The 21,254-nt window shown below is 41.2% G+C and overlaps 1 protein-coding gene across 3 annotated transcripts in view; it reads right to left on the bottom strand.

The window, feature by feature from the left end:
• Window positions 1–20,857, bottom strand: part of LOC137381327 (cadherin-6-like) — a 157,794-nt gene extending 136,937 nt beyond the window's left edge. The window contains exons 1-2 of one of the 3 annotated variants that reach the window (XM_068053737.1): window positions 20,526–20,857; window positions 801–1,197 (exon numbers count right to left, since the gene is read on the bottom strand). In XM_068053737.1, the coding sequence (XP_067909838.1) occupies window positions 801–1,031 (231 nt within the window). In that variant the 5' untranslated portion in view covers window positions 1,032–1,197; window positions 20,526–20,857. Of the gene's footprint in view, window positions 1–800; window positions 1,198–19,054; window positions 19,441–20,038; window positions 20,081–20,525 lie in introns of those variants that run through there. The other 2 variants (XM_068053746.1, XM_068053756.1) reach the window with 2 other exon arrangements.
• Window positions 20,858–21,254: the final 397 nt, after the last annotated feature.

Below are 21,254 nucleotides of genomic sequence, written 5' to 3'. Positions count from 1 at the left end.
GACCTTACGTTATGGAGAGTAGAATGTGAGCATAAGCCAAGCATTGGATTGCAGGATTTTTTTAACTAACATTTCAGCAATTACTTCCATTTTTCCATGAGAAGTTGCAAACCAGTTGCATTGCGATTTGTGCTAGAGGAACTGCACATCTGTGAGAGCATTCAATGTAATGAAAATCAGGCCACAGCAGCTAGATTGCAGAAGCAGTCGGAAAGCTGACAAATTAACAGTAATTTTGATTGTATTACTAAATTCACAGTTTAATGCAAGGTTTGCATTTGTCAATTGCTGCAGAGTCTGGAGTTTATCAAAGCAGGCAACTGCTGATTAAAATATAAATCAGAATTCTGTTAAAGGGGTTAAAAGGGAATGAAGGTGACCCCTATTATGTTAAATGTGTGTTCCTTGTCACCGCATTATTTATTATCAAGTCATTTTCTGTCACAAATCTAAAAAGTTAGATTTGATTCTGACCAACTTTGGATCTACAGGGCTCCACTTTCTAATATCTCCAGACTCTGCATTTTCACTGTGCTTTGCTACAAATGTTGTCGTAAGATTTTGATTTAAAGATGAAAGGCCAGCTGGCAATATTAGCAGAGAAAAATGATGCATTCATTTGGCATTTATTTGTTTACGATTTTAAGGATGTACTGAACCCATTTAAAGTAAAGGTGTTTATATGCACATTAAAATAGCAGACAGGAGCAGGTCACAGAAACACACTAAGCACTCGTTCCTAAATATCGGCAGCAGCCCTTTCTTAATTGTAACTAAGAAGATGATCGATTGATGCCTACCTTCCCCACATACTGCGGGTCCGACCCAGTATATCCCTCCAACAAAAAGAACTGATTCCACATCCAGCTGCGTTTGAAACGATGCAACACAGAAACCTTGTCACCTGAAGACTTCACAGGCATTTCGTCCTGTCCCTCTTTTGCAGTCCTTTTTGACAGTGGGAACAGCTGGCTGAGCTCTGGCAGGCAGACCCAGAGCAGCATTAGCACATAGCAACTCGATATCTCCATTCTTCTTTTGGAACTGATGGCTGCAGAGTCTAACTGGGTTCGTTGGCTGTTCTCCAGTTATCCGTCAGTAGGTAGTGTATCCCTGACTAACCGTTTTGTTCCATTTGTAAACTGCAGGGTCTTCAATCAATCTTCAAGCTCATTTACTCTTAATTTCTAGGAATTTCTAAAGAGAGAGAGAGAAAAAATAATGATGTTTAAAAATGTGACTGCATGCTTTAAACAACAAATACATCAAATGCAGCACATGTCACTGATGCTTAATTTGAATTGCAAATCTGATTTCACTGATAACATCACACAACTATTGTACTTGACTGTGGAATCCACCATTGTGTCCATCATGCAGCCCCCTTCTCAACCAATTACAGAAAATATACTCCATTACACCAAAATACTCTTACTCTATTGTGGAGTTAGAATTTAAAATCAGTCTGAAAAGCACTGTGCACAGTGATGGTAAAACTACCGGGGTCCTGTATCAATAATACGGATTAGGTTTTACCAGTACCAAGTCTGACTGGGGGAAAATAACAATAGCACAGATCGGGTGAAATGTTTGTTTGACTGGGCAATTGTAAGAAAATGTGTTTTTCCACAGTTGTCACATTATATGAGGTTTGTTCAATAATGGGACATCGAAGGTTAAGGGGTGATTTGATCCAAGTTTTCAAGGTATTAAGGAGAACAGACAGGGTAGATTGGGAGAAACTATCTCCGTTAGTTGGGCAGTCTAGGACTGGGAGGCATCGTCTAAAAACTCGAGCCAGAACTTTCAGGAGTGAATTTAGGAAACACTTCTTCACGCAATGGGGGTAGAGGTTTGGAATTCTCTTCCACAAACAGTAATTGATGCTCGATCAATTGTTAATTTAAAATCTGAGACTCTTTATTTTTTGTCAGCCAAAGGTATTAAGGGATATAGAGCTAAGGCAGATATATGGAGTTATGTCACAGATCTGCCATGATCTCATTGAATAGCGGAACAGGCTCAAGAGGCTGAATGGCCTCCTCCTTTCCCTATGTTCCGAGACACATCAGTAGTTGTACATTTGCTGGATGTGGTATTGAACTGAAGTGGTGAGAACAGTCTTTTTTGAGAGCAGACAAGAAGGATATCCCATTTTGAGCAGTTCTTGGGGGTGATTCAGCTTGATCACAGGTTAATATTTTTGGGAGGAGATAATTCCAGGATTTTGACATGTAGAAATTAGGGCATGCCGACTTGGTGGTGCAAGCTGTGTGCAGGGAACAATCTCAGCTCCATGACAGGTAGACCTGAGGCACATTTGATGCTGGCCATCTCTTGGGCTTCCAAGGCAAGGAGGATATTAATTTTGGTCTTCTGTGTCGCTCTCAGGTGTAACCTGAGAGGGAGGTGGGGAAGTGATTGAAAGGGAGGGGGGGATTAGTAGGGGTGGAAATGATTGGGAGAAGTGGAAGCACTCGGTGAGTGGAGAACTGATTAGCAGACAGGGGACGTGATTGAGAGAGAGAGAAGCGATTGAGAGGGCGGGGGGAGTGATTGGGAGGGAGGGGACAATCAGTAGAGGGGGCAGCAATTGGGTAGATGCCAAGTGAGCAATGGCATCAGGTCTTCGAGACTGCCATGCAGCCGGGAGGCAAATACCTGCTTCTCCAAGCTCCACGTTCAGGTAAGTATTATTTGAAAAAACTTACCTTTTTATTGGTTGGCTCCAGCGGTTCCATTAAAGACCTGCTGGTTGGGCTGCAACCAGAACACATTTTCCTGAATGCAATTCAGTTGTGTTCATGGGGCAGACCAGGTTTGCTCCAACAAGCACACGGCCCTCTCTTTTCAAATGCAATGGCGATCACGCCAGTTTCAGGCATGGTCGCCGAACACTTCATTTTCTGCCTTTACCAATATGGTATGCAGCACACTTCTGATGTGCAATCCGCACGTGCACACTGCCCACCATATTGGATTCTTAGGTGCCCAGTTTGTGCTCGTAACACGTACAAAGCACCATCAAATATCTAGGCCACAGTCTTTCTGTACAAGATAACAAGGTGGAAATTGAAAGGGAAATCATGTAAAGGTATTTAAAGGATTTGCTATATTCATTAAAAATAAACAAAGAAATCTTATATTATTACAAAATTATTATACAGGACTACACAAGTTTTGCTGGTAATGAAATATGATTTTAATTTCCACTTGTGAGACAGGCCATAACTCTGTAATGGAAATATAAGACATGTTTCATTACTTCCTGTCATGTATTGTCTCTCTATATTGGAACTGTAATTCATTAAGATGGAAATTACAATCATTGTAAAAACTTGTGTAAAATTCATTAAATGGCCATTTTAGTCAATCTCTGGAAAAAGATAGTATGCTGCATACTTTCTAATACATGTCTTGGAATTGAAAATATTACAAGAAGTAACCTGCTTTCTCCTTCTACACTTACTAAATGCCTCTTTATTCCTCTGGAGGGAAGGATAAACAGAAATTGTGATTGCACACGGATTCTGAACACAAAGACATCAAAACCAGCAGAAGCAGTATTGGTAGATTTTCAACTAATAGACATGAAAATTGGATGGCTTCTGTAATTATATAACACTTAGATGATGGGGTAGAAAGCCAGATATCCAAATTTGCCAATGACATAAAGATAGGCGGCATTGTAAGCAGTGTAGATGGAAGCTTAACATAATGAAGAGATAGTAATAAAGTAAGTAAATGGGCAAAACTGTGGCACATGGATTTTAATGTAGAGAAATGTGCGGTCATCCACTTTGAACCTAAAAAGAATAGAACAGGGTACTTTCTAAATGGTGAAAAGCGAGAAACAGTGGAGGTTCAAAGAGACTTGGGAATCCAAGTACACAGATCATTAAAAAGTCGTGAACATGTGCAGAAAATAATCAAAAAGGCGAATGAAATGCTGGCCTTTATATCAAAAGGAATAGAATACAAGGAGGTAGAAGTCATGTTTCAGCTATTCAAAGCCCTGGTTAGACAGCACCTGGAGTTACTGTGCGAAGTTCTGGGCCCCACACCTTAGGAAGGGTATATGGCCTTGGAGGGAGTGAAGTGTAAATTTACCAGAATGATATCCAGACTCCAAGGGTTAATCTATGAGGGGAGATTAAATGGAGTTTAATGTGGCTAAGTGTGAGGTTATCCATTTTGGTTGGAAGAATAGAAAGGCAAATTATTGTCTAAATGGAGAGAACTTCAGAGTGCTTCGGTGTAGAGGGATCGTGCATGAATCGCAGAAAACTTGTATGCAGGTGCAGCAGATAATAAGGAAGGTGAATGGAATTTTGGAATTTATTGCTAAAGGGATAGAGTGTAAAGTTGGGAAGCGTTGCTGCAACTGTACAAGGCATTAGTGAGACCGCACCTGGAGTATTGCATACAGTTTTGGTCCCCTTACTTGAGGAGGGATGTAGTTGCACTGGAGGCAGTTCACAGGAGGTTCACTAGATTGATTCCAGAGATGGGGGGCTTGTCTTATGAAGAGGGATTGAGCAGTTTAGGCCTTTACTCTCCAGAGTTTAGAAGAATGAGAGGAGATCTAATTGAGGTATATAAGATGATTAAGGGGATTGACAAAGTAGACATAGAGAGGATGTTTCCTCTGGTGGGGAAATCGAGAACAAGAGGTCATAGTTTTAGGATAAGGGGTAGCAGATTTAAAACAGAGATGAGGAGAAATTACTTCTCTCAAAGGGTCATGAGTCTATGGAATTCACTACCCCAGAGTGCAGTGGATGCCGGGACATTGAGTAAATTTAAGGAGGAGATAGACAGATTTTTAATTAGTAAAGGGTTGAAGGGTTATGGAGAATGGGCAGGAAAGTGGAGTTGAGGCCGAGATGAGATCAGCCATGATCGTATTGAATGGCGGAGCAGGCTTGAGGAGCTGAATTGCCTAATCCTGATCCTAGTTCTTATGTTCTTATGATTACACAAACTATTGTCTTTGAAGTGTAGTCACTGCTGTAATGTAGGAAACGCTGCAGCCAATTAACGCACAGCTAGGTCTCATAAAATGCAACATGATAATGACCAGATAATCTGTCTTTAGTGATAATGTTGAGGGATAAATATTGACCAATACACCAGGGATAATCCCCCTGCTGTTCTTCGAAATAGTGTCATGGGATCTCTTACAACCACCTGAGAGGGCAGACAGAGCCCCGGTTTAACAACTCATCCAAAAGAATGCATCTCTGACAGTGCAGCACTCCTTCAGGACTGCACTAGAGTGTCAGTCTAGATCTGGAACTCAGGTCTCTGGAGTGGGCCTGAACCCACAACCTTCTGACTTAGAGATGACACTGCTACCCTTAGAGACATGGCTGACACCTCAGGGGTCTGAGGCAGATAAGATAGGCTAAGTCAACAGGAGACAGGTTAAGGCAAGTTGTTGTTAGCCAGGGGAAAGCAAGACGAGGACACAAGAGAATAGATGCTGTTATACAGGCTGGGAAGACCTTCTGAAATGTTACTTTTAACTGGCTTTATTGCTATTCATGATACATCACAGTGTAGCAATGTTGAAAACTGAAATGGAACAGAAATTCAAAGATTTGGAGAAAGGACACAAATTGGATGCCTCATGCACTTTATCACAAGAGGCTTCTGTGAAAAAGTCTGAATTGCCTGTGAATGGCAGTAGGAGAGAAGCATGTTTTGTTTAAGTGTCAATCGTACTTCATATGAAGGGAGAAGACTGGTATCGAGTCATAGAGTCATAGAGTTATACAGCACAGAAACAGGCCCTTCGGCCCATCGTGTCCATGCCAGCCATCAAGCACCTATCTATTCTAATCCCATTTTCCAACACTTGGCCTGTAGCTTTGTATGTTATGGCATTTCAAGTGCTCATCTAAATTCTTCTTAAATGTTGTAAGGGTTCCTGCCTCTACCACCCCTTCAGGCAGTGTGTTCCAGATTCCAACTGCCCTCTGGGTGAAAAAAGTTTTCCTCAAATCCTCTCCAAACCTCCTGCCCCTTATCTTAAATTTATGCCCCCTGGTTATTGACACTTCTGCTAAGGGAAAAAGTTTCTTCCTTTCTACCCTATCGATGTTCCTCATAATCTTGTGTACCTCAATCAGATCCTCCCTCAGCCTTTCCTGCTCTAAGGAAAACAACCCTAGCCTATCCAGTCTCTCTTCATAGATGAAATGCTCCATCCCAGGCAACATCCTGGTGAATCTCCTCTGCACCCTCTCCACTGCAATCACATCCTTCCTATAGTGTGGTGCCCAGAACTGTACACTGTACACCAGCTGTGGCCTAACTAGCGTTTTATACAGCTCCACCATAACTTCCCTGCTCTTATATTCTATGTCTCGGCTAATAAAGGTAAGTATCCCATATTGCTAATCACCTTATCTACCAGTGCTGCTGCCTTCAGTGATCTATGGACAAGTACACCAAGGTCCCTCTGACCCTCTGTACTTCCTGGGGTCCTACGATCCACTGTATATTCCCTTGCCTTGTTAGTCTTCCCAAAATGCATCATTTCACACTTCTCAGGATTAAATTCCATTTGCTACTGCTCTGCCCATCTTACCAGCCCATCTATATCATCCTGTAATCTAAGGCTTTCCTCCTCACTATTTACGATACCACCAATTTTTGTGTCATCTGCAAACTTACTGATCATACCTCCTATATTCACGTCTAAATCATAAATGTACATTACAAGCAGCAAGGGTCCTGACATCGATCTCTGTGGTACACCACTGGTCACAGGCTTCCAATCGCAAAAACAGCCCTCGACGTAAGTGCCAGGCAATGATCATCTCTAACAAGAGAGAATTCAACCATCTCTCCTTGACAATCAAAAGCATTACCATCATTGAATACCCCACTATCAACATCCTGGGGGTTACCAATGACCAGAAACTGAACTGGCGCAGCCACATAAATACTGTGCCACTCCTGGCATTATACCTTGGATACATTCACGGTAATTGAATAGAGAAATTAACATCCAAAATTGAGAATATCACCAAGAAAAATTATATTTCTGTTGAGCACCAACAATTTTGACCTTGAGATCAATAAGGCACTTGTAAGAAAAATAGTGATATTCTACTGGCGTTGTTCAGAATGTACTGGCCTGTGCTTTCACCATTGTTATTGGAGATAGCTTTTTGACAGGCTGTCTCCCTCTTTTCTCCCCCTTGAATCTCCTGATTGTACTGAGGCCAAAATCTATTAGCATTGTCAGGTCCACACAAACTAAACACAGTGAACAATCCCTCCAACTGAACAGGTAGGCCAGAGGCCTCATCAATGTTGGTCCTTGGGCCTCATTTTAATATGTCCAGTGAGTTGCTGGGACCTACTCTTAAGGATCATTTGAAGCTGTTGTCATGAAGACCCCCACCTGCCAAGAATGATTAATTTCGTCATATGAACATCAATTTTAAACTGTTGCTGGAGTGGAGAGATGACTTGTTTAAAGAGATCAGCAGTGGCTGGAAAAACATTTGCATACTAAGAGACAGTGCTTGGAGAGACAATAGAATTGGTCACTGATTCAATTAACAGAGATTGGGCTGGGCAATGGTGATCCACATCTTGTCGGTATAAGAGACAACACTACACCCCCCACCCCCCAATCCCACCCCCCAGCCCCACTGACAGCTTTGAAATCCACAAACTGCAGGAGCAGTTGTTCCCAAATAAGGGGTTAGTCACATGATTAACCTGCCGGCCAACTTGGAGATTTGAATTGCGCTCACAGGACAGTTTGAAGACAGAGACTGCAGATTGCAACTGAACTGGGAATAAGAGCCTCGCTCCTGCCTGGCTCTCTCTCTTTCACTAATCTTCGGACCAACTGAAGTCACTTAAACCTCAAGAGAAAAAAGACTCCTACATTGAAACAAGTTTTAAAGCGTGCACTGGGCCCCAACAAAACAGCAAGACTTCAACGGCAACCAAAGACTCAACATCAAACTCAAAGGACCATAACTAGAAACCCTGTTACGGTTAAACCAGGCAAAGGCTGAGAGGGAACCCCAGACCCCTTTCTCACCTGGTTGTAACACTGTCCTTAAAAGACTTCTCAGTATTTACTGTTGAATTTTTATTATGAAAGCTGCTCTCGGTAAATAATTGGGCCACAGTAGAACAGGACAGTAACTGCAGTAGATAAGAGCAACTAATATGTCAGTTCTGATTTAAAACAATGCTCCTAGTCTGTGGCTTTACTGCTCAGACAGCTGCCTCTTTACAAACTCTGTGCCAAAAGTAGGCATTTGATTAGCTATTACATACCTGAATATCAGTAAAATTAATTATTTAAACCAAAATCTTACTATCTTGACTGAAAGATCTGCTAGGGCAGAAAGCCTAGTTTATTTATGGGAGTCATGCATTCTTGTCTTCATCCTTTAGATGCAACTTCTGTAGGCTGTTCCTAGCTGTTTCATCAACTGAGTTTGTTGAAAGAGCCTAGAAGTAAAATAATACACCTTTGAAACTGTTTTTCCTGTAATATTGTGTGACTTGCATGAGATCACATCCTATATCAAGAAAGGGTGGGCCAGATATAATAGTAGGACCTCAGTTTCTTTTGGATTCTCTTCATATTCCTGATACGTCAATGGAAGGAAACTATTGTCTTCTTTCCTTCCAGTAAAACATGGTTTTTGCAGGAGTATCATAATCCCTGTATCCACACAACTGGAGCTGTGATATCAGTGTAGGAGATGGAGCTTGTTTGTATCTGTCTGTCCTGATCAGCACTGCATGCAGCAAGTTAAGGTCAGCTGCTGTTGCGTTCTTCATCATCACATTTGTTCAACCAGCTCTGTTGTCAAAATGACTTCTCTCTCAGCTCGCTGCTCTAATCTCTTACAGTTGCAATGCAGGTGGGCAATATGTGATTCAGTTTGCCTGGCTTTGACCCTGAACAAAGTGAGTTTTCTTTCTGATTGACAACTGTGTTATGAAAATGTCACCCACAATCCAAACAAAAGTCCGAGAGTAAAGCTGATATTATTCGGAGTTTGTGACTTGTGTTTCTGCTACTTTTAAATAGTAAATAATATGTGTTTATGTAGAGTCTTATGCTGAAATGTCTCAAAGTAGGTTTAAATAGAATTACACAGAATGGACAGCATTGAATCAGGCCATTTAGCCTAACTATTCATGTGACATTTATACCCCACTGGCACCTACTCCTATTCTTCCTCATCTAACTCTCAGTATAACCCTCTATTCTCTTCTCCCTCATATACTTGTCTGGCTTCTCCTTAAATGTATCTATGTTATTCGCCTCAACTACTTCCTATGGTAGCAAGTTCCACATTCTCACCACTCTGAGTGAAGACATTCCCTCTGAATTCTCTATCTTATATCAATGGCCTTTAGTTTTGCTCTTCCTCACAAGTAGAAACACGTTTTCTCTGTCTACTCAATAAAAACCTTGCATAAGTTTAAAGACCTCTATTAGGTCACCCCCTCAGCCTTCTCTTTTCAAGAAAGAAAGACCAAAGCCTGTGCATCCTTTTCCTTATAGTATTTCACAATATAATGAGCTACTTTATCCTCTTGGTTAAATAAAAATTGATCTATGTTGTTCAGCCTGCTCTTTATAATGCACAATCTATAAGTTATCCATTGTGGAACTATACTGGAAAGCCAGGGATCTCTATGCAGCAGTGAATTGATCAGGTAGCTTCATTCACTGCTGAGGAACTGAAGAAAAGGAATAGAAAGAGGACAGTATATTTTAGCACTTTTACTTTTTATATTAAGCTGCTTTCATGAAATTGATAATGAAGGGTTATACCAAACGATTGCAAGAAGTGTGCTTCATTTGATTCCATTTTGTTGAGATTCTAGAATAGTTGAATGTCAGAAGGCAACCCAGCAGCTCCAGTATCGGTATCCCTGATACTGAGATAAAAACAAGAAATGCTGGAACCACTCAGCAGGTCTGGCAGCATCTGTGGAAAGAGAAGCAGAGTTAACGTTTCGGGTCACTGACCCGAAACTCTGCTTCTCTTTCCACAGATGCTGTCAGACCTGCTGAGTGGTTCCAGCATTTCTTGTTTTTATTTCAGATTTCCAGCATCCGCAGTATTTTGCTTTTATCCCTGATACTGAGAGTCACCAATCAGTAAGTAGTCCCATTCACATTCATACCAACTTCACATGCTTTCCCTCTTTGAATGTTTCCTGTACTCAACAGGCAATTAACGTATGTTGCATCTTATTTTTCTTTTGTATTGCGAGCAATGCTATCATTTGGGCTGAGCATTTCTATTGGCTACCATCCTGGTTTATAGAGCCATGCTTTGTATATGGTAGGGCAATAGACACAGAAATGGCCATTTGCATTATGATTCCCCAAACTACCTGCTCTGCTGCTTCCAAAACAGTGAAAGGAATTTGCAATCAAGACAAAGGGCACATACATAAATAATATACATGGACATTGACCCTAAACTGGGGTTTGCATTGCTTGACAGTCCATTTAAGGTCTGTGTGCAGCTTGATGACTTACTTGTTCTTGCAGATACATAGAATACTTCAGATCTGATGTCCCCTGTTCAAAAAAATCTAAACTGATCAAATGCAGAGAAAACCCTGTGAAATTCCATTCCTAATTCAGAAACTACTTTAGCATTTAATCTTATCCTAAATAGCCCCGTATCTCACCCAATGTCATGTAACTATAACACTTGTCCACTCATTACCAAGAGTATACAGTGTAGCTATTAGTCCTTAAACGTTACTCAGTGCCAATTAATGGTTAGGCAAAACATCAAAAATGCATCAGGGGTTATAGAATTATTTGAAAACAGAAAATGGAAATGGTAAAAAAAAAGAATCAAAGAAATGGAAAAACTATACGGGTAAAATTCCACATTCCACTGCTCCTGCAAGTGGTCTATCCAGAAGAGACAAAGTTACTGGAGTAAGCAATTAATTAACAGCAAAAAGGAGGACTGCTAAAACAGAAACATAAATCGATTAAAAATTTAACAAAACTCTTACATTGTTGCCTGGGCAATCCCTATTACTGGCAGCCAGAAATCAGCAAGTTAATAAAAATCCTTAATCCATTGCCTAGGTAACTCCAATTATAGAGAGCCAAGTGTCACTATTATACTCCCATCTCAAGAATTAATAACTCTGATTTCATGATTTCTCATAACTTTTGACACAATTCATAATGCGGGAGAAAAATCACCTGGCATCATCAAAGTTTGCCTTGGCTACCCTTGTTCATTACATAAGCTGACTGACTGACAACATTGTTGTTTGAATCACGTTTATGTACAGAGAACAAATTTCATGTGAAGAGTAAGGCTACTATCACCAATATAAACTTTGGCATAGTGGCAAGAGGTGGAAAGATGCCAGGCTTGCTCTTACCAGAAGCTGGATCTTTTGGTTGGTTCAAGATGCTATTTGTACCTTGTGAAATACTTAGCAAAACTGGGCAATTAGTATTAGTCTGGGGCGTGATCATGGGAGAAGCATCACACCCAGTCCCGACAAGTTCCTCAATCAATATCTATACACACACAACTGCAACAATGGAGCAGAAGGAGTGAGGGGTTTATGTATGCCTGGTGTTCTGTGAAAGGGCAATGCACCCATGTGTGGCTTTGCAGTATAAATAAATATCATGAAGGCATTTAAAGCCTATGTAATTAATCCAAACTCATGTGTGCCATAACTCCATTTGCCCACCTCCCTTTAAATCTCCGGTCAATGGAACCTTCCTTGCCTCCTGTGAGTCATGCAAAGAATACCCTTGTGAAATCAGCACACAGTTGGTGTGATGCAGTCATCTGGCCCCTTAGGGTAAGGGGAGGATGGTGCACTTTCTGCTAAAACAAGCCTTTGAAACTGGAATAAAAACAGAAATGCTGGAAATACTCAGCAGGTCGGGCAGCATCTGTGGAGAGAAACAGAGTTAACATTTCAGGTCAAGAAAGGTCATCGACCTGAAACATTAACTCTGTTTCTCTCTCCACAGATGCTGCCAGACCTGCTGAGTATTTCCAGCCTTTTCTGCTTATTAACTTCAGGTTTCCAGCATCTGCAATATTTTGCCTTTGAAGCTGTTGCTTGCTGTTATGCAGAAATGACTGTTTCTGATCCACAAACAACGGTGTACAATCTAACTCCTGACTTGACGAGGAAGTTTTGATGAACTATGGTGTTACTCTATATGCTCTGTTCTATATTTCAACCAGTGCATTGTCTATGACAAGAACCAAAAAAAAAACCAATTACACTTCAAAGCAACTTGTTTTCCTGTTTTTGTATCATTGAGGACGGGTCTGGGTTAGAATAATGAAGCCTTTTGATAATTATCTGAAAGCAAGAGGATGATGGTAGTTTTATCCCTCAACTAATCTGCACAGATAGAGGAACAAAGTGATTCAACCACAGGAGGGAGCCAGACACCTATAAAAGAGGGACTAGAACACTGCATGCCTCTTTTCTCTCTCATTGTACCCCAAAAACGGCTCTCTGAAAATGCAGGGAAAGCAGAAATCATGATTCAACTCTGGGATAAATCTGTGTGAAATGTCGATTACTGTATTGCCAAACTGTTAATAACTGACTAATATATTCCAGCACTTGTGCTTTTCTGACCTTTTCTGTTTAGGAGTGCGGAGCAAGTGTAACTAGAATTTTTACACTGGCTAGCAGCCTTCCAAGACTTTTAAACCCAACCAAGGGAGGCTGCCTAGGATCAAAATCTGAACCTGTACTACTTATTTTTATTCCGCACTTCCAAAGATTTCATTTGCTGGGCTTCTTACAATTTTACCCATTTACTTGCAAATTTCATTTACTTTGCACAGCCTCAAGTGCCAGAAATTGCCATGAATTATTCCTCAAAATATGTTTCCGTTGCTAGGCTGAGCTTTGTGTTGTGGTAACAGATGTCTCAGTAACGTCACTGTAAAGCAGAACTGCTGTGAACTTCAGAAAAAAAAGCCCTCTCAGAGAATTACTGGGTCCCATCCTTCTTTACCCTGCTTTCTCAATCCAAGACTCCCTACCAAAACAGTCATTTACAGCCGCAAATATTTCCTTTCTGACAAGGGTAAAAGATTCATGTCACATTACAAGGAATAAAGGCTACCCAAAGCTAGATTTCCCACCTGCCACTCTTCCTGTTCAATGGGGCAGCAACCCATCCTAACTGTACAAGAATATAAATAAGTGATTAGTTTCAGATTATTTGCTTAACACTGCCAGACTGTACTATCTCACTTTGAGATTGTAAAATATATTCTTTTATATGTATTGAATAAGAGCATATATTTGAAATGGTGGAGAGAAATTTGACTCTGCTACGGTTAATAAACTGCTTGAATAATGCACTATGATAAACTTTATTCCCCCTCATCACCCTACCCCAACGACCCCCCACATTGACTAAATATGCGAATGAATTAATTCCGATGCACAGCAGTAAAGTGAATTGACAAACCAGCACAAGTCTATAGTCTATATATGTCTTGTTTCTGTTTTCTATAATATCATCACCCGAAAGGAAGTAGTCCTCAGCACAACAGTGTGGTATCATGCAGAGAGAGAGGAACTTTTTTTTTTCCTGACTCGATAACGGATTCAGTTGTTATGTATTTTCATAATCCTCCTGTGTCTGAACAGGATGCACAAAGCCAGATTCCTTACAATGTTTGGATTCACAATTTCCAGGCACTCAGCTGACTGTCTGATTTGCATTCTGTCACTTCCAATCGCAGAACAAAGCTTCCAGAGTGATGCAAGATAGGTAATGATACAATTGGGAACAAAGAGGAGGAATAAAAGTTTACACACACATCAAATAGGATAAAGAGAGGTAAGGCAGTAGAGATAGGCAATAGAACCTTGATGAGAAAGAAAAGGCTCTCCTGGTTTAAAATTAAAGTCGATGAATGTTGCTCTGGTATTCACTCAAGTCTGTTCAAAAGCCTCTCAGTTTCCAGATATGCCACCACTCGCATCCCTTAGAGCAAATGGTAATGAAAAGCACTAACATAGCTACCCGGAGTGGCAACTAGGGTTGAGTTTATTAATTTCAACTAGAATTTGTAACAGCTGTGTTTTTACCCACAGGAGTGGTTGGCAGCAAGGACAGAAGGGTTTCATGGGACTGAGTTGTTCTTCTCAATCTCTGTTGGAGAAGCCTGCTGACAGAATTATAGAATCTTACAGCACAGAAAAAGTCCATTCGGTCCAACATACCTGTGCTGGCTCTTTGAACGAGCTATCCAGTTCAGCTCCTTTCCCCCTGCTGTTTCCTCATAGCCCTGCAAACTTTTCAGAGAAGAGTGAACACTGACCCTAATTGTGCTTTCACTCAGCAATGCTCCCTGCAGCAGTGGGGAGAGAAATTGTCCACATAGGCATCCTGGACATGGAAGGAGTCGGCGTTCTGAACAACCATACAGTCTGACTTGAGTCTGGCAGGACTGAATAGCACTCACGTTCATTCACCTCAGTTTAGTTGAGTTCACTCAGCTTCTCATCCAAGCTGCTGGCAGTGCAGAGGGAGATGATGAAGGCCGGGGTGAGGGCATATAAAATACAACATGCTTCGTCTTAGAAAGGGAGAGCGATAAGAACAATACCTCTAATCTTTTGGGATGTTTGAATTGCATCTTTTTTTTGACTTATCAACAACATTAACAGCAACCATTAAAGAAGTCCATAGTTTACGGCCCTACTGACTGGGAGAGGGAGGAGTTGGGGTTGAAAGTGGGGGAGAGGAATGTCTGCACCACATAGTAAATGTTCAAGAATAATGCATCAAGATATGTCTTTATACCTAGGGGGGGTTTCAAGAACATTACGTTCGCCAAATAGGCCAAGCCATTTCTGTAGTCTAACAAAAATCCACTTGCTTTAGCCCCTGAAGGAATCACCAATCACCTCAGTTGTAACCTGTGGTGTGTTGCCAGTGCTGTGCCTCTCTCTCTGTCAATTTAACATTGAAAGAAGCCTCCAGCTGTTTATAGCATTCAGCTGGTTTTTCAGACTGAAGGCATAGCATGTTCTGCAGCCATACTTTAATCCACACACTGACTTTAAAAAGTATTGGTTAGTGAAGCAGGAGCACAGTGCATGGCACCTAGCCACTCTGCGAGAAGTGAATTTCTTCGCTGTTGAGTGCGTGAAGAGAGGCAGCATAGACACAGGCAGCTTTAACCCAGGCTCTGGTCCCGACTGCGATACTGAAGAAAGGGGACATTGGCTGGGAAACATTAGACTCATGGGGAACAGCTGCGGCAACATTTGCAAGCTGAGGAATTGGAGTGATTCGGAATTCGATCAGATGGGTTCCCAATGTATTCCAAACTTAATTTGGCTCATTCTTCAGTCACCCTACCTGTCGAACTCAACTACAAGAATCCATTCATCTCTGCACCATTTTAAAGGTACCAGGAATTGAACAGGACAAGGAACAGTTCGATACAGAGCCCATAGCTATTATATCATAAAAGTAACATACTGAGGATACTGGAAATCTGAAATAAAGACAGAAGCTGCCTGATCTGCTGAGTATTTTCAGCATTTTCTGTAGCTACTTCATCATGCTGCCTCTATGCAGTGAACAATAAAACAATTGTGAACTTAATTATCACAGAGAAATAACCTGTCTTAGAATTACAATAACACATTCACCATGTTCAAATTAATAAAATAAGTCAATTCAGAATTACAACATCATAGCTTCTGCTGCACTAAATTTAATAAAGCACATCAACAATATTCAGTAACTTCTTGGCAAAGTAAGCTTTGTTCAGTTTGTATAGTGAAAGAACATGTAATGCTCCACTTATATCTTAATAGCATTAGTATAATATGTAACTTTTTGTCTTGTTGGCACTTTAACTGCTCTATGGAAACCATTAGGTTTTTCTCCAGAAAACAACAAAAGAAAGTACATATACTGGAAATCTGAAACAAAAACTGAAAATGCTGGAAATACTCAACAGGTCAGACAGCATCTGCAGAAAAAAAAATGTAAACAAATACTTAACCTGAAGCATTAACTATTGTTCTTCTCTCCACAAAGGCTACCTGACCTGCTGAGTGCTTCCAGAAATTTCTGCTTTTAGTCTTTCTTCAATTGTGGATACATCTTCGGTAAATCACTCGCTCACTTCTTCTTTCCTGGTTTGTGGATAATCTTTCCTTCCCAACTAACACCTTGCGCAGTTAGGATGAACTTTTAACCATTTAGCCATTGTTAACTCTGAATTGTTATAAACATCTGAATTACTATCCTCTTAATTCCATATTTGCTTAAATTTACAACTTCTCCTGCTCTAATCTCTGATAAACAAAAGCAAATCTCCCACCTGTTCACATAGCCTCAGCAACTTTGCATTATTTCATTCTCAATAAACATCAGCTCCAAAATTCTCTGACTGAATCTTTCTTACTGGATCCTTTTTAAGGTCAGCAAGATTTAATCAGGCCTAAATCACTTGTTATACCAATGGTAGGTCTGGCAACCACAGGGTGACCATTAGAGAAACCAGAATACTAGAAGGATCAAGGAGTCTAAAATCCTATTTGCTGAACCAAAGTTAAAAGTTAACAATTTAATGCCCCCCATAAACTTTGACATCAAGAAGGTCAATAAGGTTTGACCAAGAATTCGGCATTTCCAACTGACATTTGTAAAGAAATTAATGATAGCAATTTACCAGCTATTTATTTTGCAAATCTTTACATCTATTCTACATCTGGTTATTTCTATAGCATGTCTGTAAACCCTACATCAAGTGGTCTCACTCAGGTCCATGTGTTCTTGCTACAAACAAGCCATATGAAATTCGTACACTCTCTGTCATACATTATTTAAACACTGAGAGAAAATATAGTGTATTTTTCTTGCACAGGAAGGAATTGTAGAAACACATAGCAACATATATGATTGTTATTGCTACCATGATGTTTCTCACGGCCATCACCAATGAAGAGGTATTTGTACAAAATTGAGTATGATGAATATTATGAGTTTGTTATTCAACATACTGGTCTGTTCTCAATTTTGGGTCTGGGTGTACAATTCAGTGTTGTGCCTTATGAATCCCAATAGTGTATAATTAATCCCATGAAGCAGTTTTTACCAAGTAATACTATGTCCATGACATATTGAGCAGCCTCCTTAATGTTGTGCCAATAGCGAGTCTGTGAACTTTGTCTGGCTGCTGGATTGGAAGCCATTGAGATTACAGGAGCCGAGGTAATGAAGTTGTTGTATTCTGTACATTTCTGAAGTCCTTCACAATTGCATAGCCCATGTTACAGTGAAAGATGTGTCAGCAATATAATACGAAAAGAAAATTGACTGAAAGATCACCTTTATCAATAGTCCAACCTTGACCAAACGATGATTCTAACCTTTTTAAGAAATATATTTATCACTACTGTAATATTAAGTTATACAATATTTGTCATTCATATCAATAATTGTATGATATTGATGAATTATTTAATCTGAAAGCTGATCAATTGATAATTTCACATGAATTATACAAATTATTCCAGCGGTATGTTCAGTAACGAGCAGATCTGAAACAGATACATGTGTGTTAGCATTTAAACCTATCTAGTGCTTCTTATTCAGATCGAGGAGCAGACTTCAGGAAAACTTGAGGCAACAAGTCAAAATATCTTGCAAGAATTCCCGAGCAGTACAAAGTATATATTGGAAACCTAATTTAAGAGTCAGAATTCCGGGTGTACCAAAAAAAACCTCCCTCTCTCCCCTTCTCTATATAATTATAAATATAAACATGTTTACTTAAAATATTTAATTCTGGGATCTTTTAATTTATTATGGAACGAACACACAGTGGGAAGACTATTGCACCCTTTATATCTGGAAGCATCACTTCGCCTGCTCAGATTGCCTTGGCTGTTATATCAGCTCAGATCCCAGCACCTGCGGTTCACCTCCTATAAGTTTTTCACCAAACATCCTTCAATCAACTACCAGTCTCAGTAGGGAGCAGGGAAGAACGACTTGTTTAGATAATGGAAGTTCCATTATTGCCGTCCTCATCAATCTTGATTTACTTAATTTACCACGTCTGTGCTGAGTGTAATTAAGTTTGTGCATTCCCCACTGTATATCCATGTACTGCCACTAAGTCAGAGAGATTCATTTTAACGGCTCAAAGCCGCCTTGCAGCTCGGAATTGCTTCCTGCATAACCGACCTCCTAAACTTAATGGATAGGAAAGGGTTAAAACGCTACATTTTTGACACTGAGAACTATGGTTAAAGAAACCGCGGGTCACACGCTGTCTGAACGCACAAAAAATAGGTGCCTCTAATTTTACTTTCCGCTGAAAGTTAATTTTACTGAAGGAAATGCAAAATCCAGTGGAAGGTATCGGGGATGGGAGAAAAAGTCGAATATTGTGAAGACGTATCGAATATATATAACTCTGGGATCTTTCGATTCATTCTGGAGCGAACACACAATTGGGAACATTGTTACACCCTTTATATCTGGAAGCGTCATATCTCCTGCTGAGACCCCCTTGGCTGTAAAAAAGGTCTAAGTGAATTTACGTTGGTTTGTGGACTGCAATGCATCACACAGGCGGCTGAATGGGTGAACACACATTTGCTGTGTGTTTCCACAGAACTGTTTCTGTGCTGTCTCATTTTTGTCTCATTCACATTACACGGGCTAATGTTGAAGATGTTCAGTCTTTCTACAACCCAGCTGTCCTGGGCACTGGCGCATGTTGTATCCCCCCACCCCCTGAAATCTGGTACGGAATTACAGAGCTTTCACTGTATAACACATTAGTTACATTATCGATGGACAGCCTGTAAACAAGAACGGCCAGAGAACAGAATTAACTCGGCTGAGGGGAAATAGCCCAGGATGAGTTGAAAGATGACAATCGTCTGTCTGCGGAGACAGTGGATTTCTCTGACTCTCCGACGCGGTGTTTAACAGAAGGTGACATTTAATACACTCAGAAACCAAAACACTCACCCTCTTTACTGAGCACAAAGATCTCCAACAGGGACAAGAGCCAGACAGACGCAGCGCACCTCAGCATTACACATAGATGCTTTAATAAGTATCTTTTAAAGATGTCCTTTTTAAAACAAATATAAGGAACTTCCAATTATTCTTTTCATTCCTGAATCAGATTCGTGTTAATACATTTCTCCATTCCAATTGATTAATAAACACAGCCCACTGGAGAGCCAGCACGGAGGCGATGGGTCAAATGGTCTGATTCTGTCCTGTAACACTTTGATTTCACGAAAACAGGGGAAATTTGCCCATAGCACAAGAGCTGGGGCGAACCGAGAGCGGCTAGTCCTCAAAGGGTTAAAGCCACATCAAAGTGAAAACAATGGTGTTAGTGCCTCTCCCCCCTGAAGTTTGACACTCACTGGGATGTCTAACTCCTGTTCCCACTACTTCCAGCTTTCTTGCTGAAATGGCAAAGACGAGCAAAGCCACACAGTCCCCGAGTGCTGTGGGCTTGTTCACAGGGCAGCGGTGCGACATGAGGTGAAAGACCAAAAAAAAAAAATTAACCAGGAGAGAAAATAAAGAAGATTTTATTATTTCAGCAGCCTGTCAGATGTGGCCAGACCTGGTCTAGCCCGTGACATATGACTGGAATTTCAAGCAATAATCTGCCGTCCAATGTTAAATATCGAGTTCAGAGCTAGAAAGTGATGCAGCTAAGAGCTGCCTTGGATATATTTTAAACCCTCCTGTGTTAACCTGCGCTGCTTTGTGATGGTGGTGGTGGGGGGGGTGGGGGAGGGAGGGGGGGGGGGGGGGGGTGCTGGAAGTTACTCAGGTTGTGGGAGCCCCTCTGTGTTGCAATGTTGCTCTTCAGATGCAAGCTTGACCTTGGGCTCAGACAGCAATGGACAGCCCAGAGCACAGCAGACAGGATCAACCACCCCACTGGCCTCCACATAGCCGTCCCAGGCTATCAGCTTGCCTCAGTACCTGAATCATTTGTCACTGCAGATTGCAGAGGGACGCTCCTACCGCGGAGACCCTCTCTCTCCTTCATCTCACACACTAATTCACAGCCTATTAAGGATTTTACAGTTGGTTCAGCCCCGGCACGCTTGACAAGGTGCAGTACAATTAAAGCAAACTATTAAAGTTCCCTGGAACACACACATTTCTATCGGACTCCACATTGCGCAACCCAGTCACTTAAAGCAAATTTATTGCACAAACACCAAACAGCCGCTCCGAATTCTACCTCCGACACAACGTGCGAGTTTCCCGCAATCTCAAAGCTACCGGAATGCAGTTGACTTCAATACAAATTAAATGTGCGTTTTTATTACAGCCATGACAACCATGAAGACTGTTTCTGTTGCGAGGGAGAGAGAAGGGGCAACGCGCGGAAAAATGCCTTCGGGGTTATTCTTATTTCTGTAGAGCCAAAAGCTGCATCTGGACACAGGTTGAAAACACTTACCTCTAACAGGGACTTTCTATTCGGCAGGCTGCCACTGAATCTGGCTGGTTCCAGAGCTGGTAGCTAACAGTCTGCTTCTGCAGCTGCTTTCCCGATGCTAACATTCCAAGACTGACTTCTTGTTTCATCTACTTCGTCGCTTCTTTTTTTAAGCTCTCGGAGGCATGGACCCGCACCCGAGTGGGGGTGGGGTGGGGGTGAATCTTCCTGTCTGTCAGCTTGCTGATTGGTGACCATTCGGTACTCTGATTATTATTAATAATAATATCCGCCTGTAGCAGAGGGAGGAGTGATGTTCAGACTGTGTGCTATCTCTGCACGGACCAGGGGGCACTGGGAATCCTGTGTCTTTCAGGCTGAGGAATTGGCAAGTGCATTCGGTGGGAGTGTTACAGTGAAGAGCTTTATGTTAAAAGAGACTCTCCCCCCCCCCCCCCCCCCACACACACACACAACTTTATAATCTCTCTTCTTTCATGATCTGTGCTGAAACAAACCAACAAATTGTAAATCATTTTCCGATCAGGTATCTCCACCCCACTGGGATAAAGCAGCCTTTGCTGCTCCCACATGCACTGAAGAGAAGAGAGCCAGAATTCAGCAGACTGATCAATAGCACTAACCCTCTGTAACAAACCCTGAAAGCTTGCGCTCTCTCCTCATTCATTGGCAAAATGTAATATGTAAAAACAAAAGAAAAAAATAACATTCAGATGGGGAAAAAGGTTC

Source organism: Heterodontus francisci, chromosome 2 (assembly GCF_036365525.1).
Source record: "Heterodontus francisci isolate sHetFra1 chromosome 2, sHetFra1.hap1, whole genome shotgun sequence".
In the NCBI taxonomy this organism is placed as follows: domain Eukaryota; kingdom Metazoa; phylum Chordata; class Chondrichthyes; order Heterodontiformes; family Heterodontidae; genus Heterodontus; species Heterodontus francisci.
Note: the sequence above shows the minus strand (reverse complement) of the source record. Positions and strands in the feature narration are given on the sequence as shown.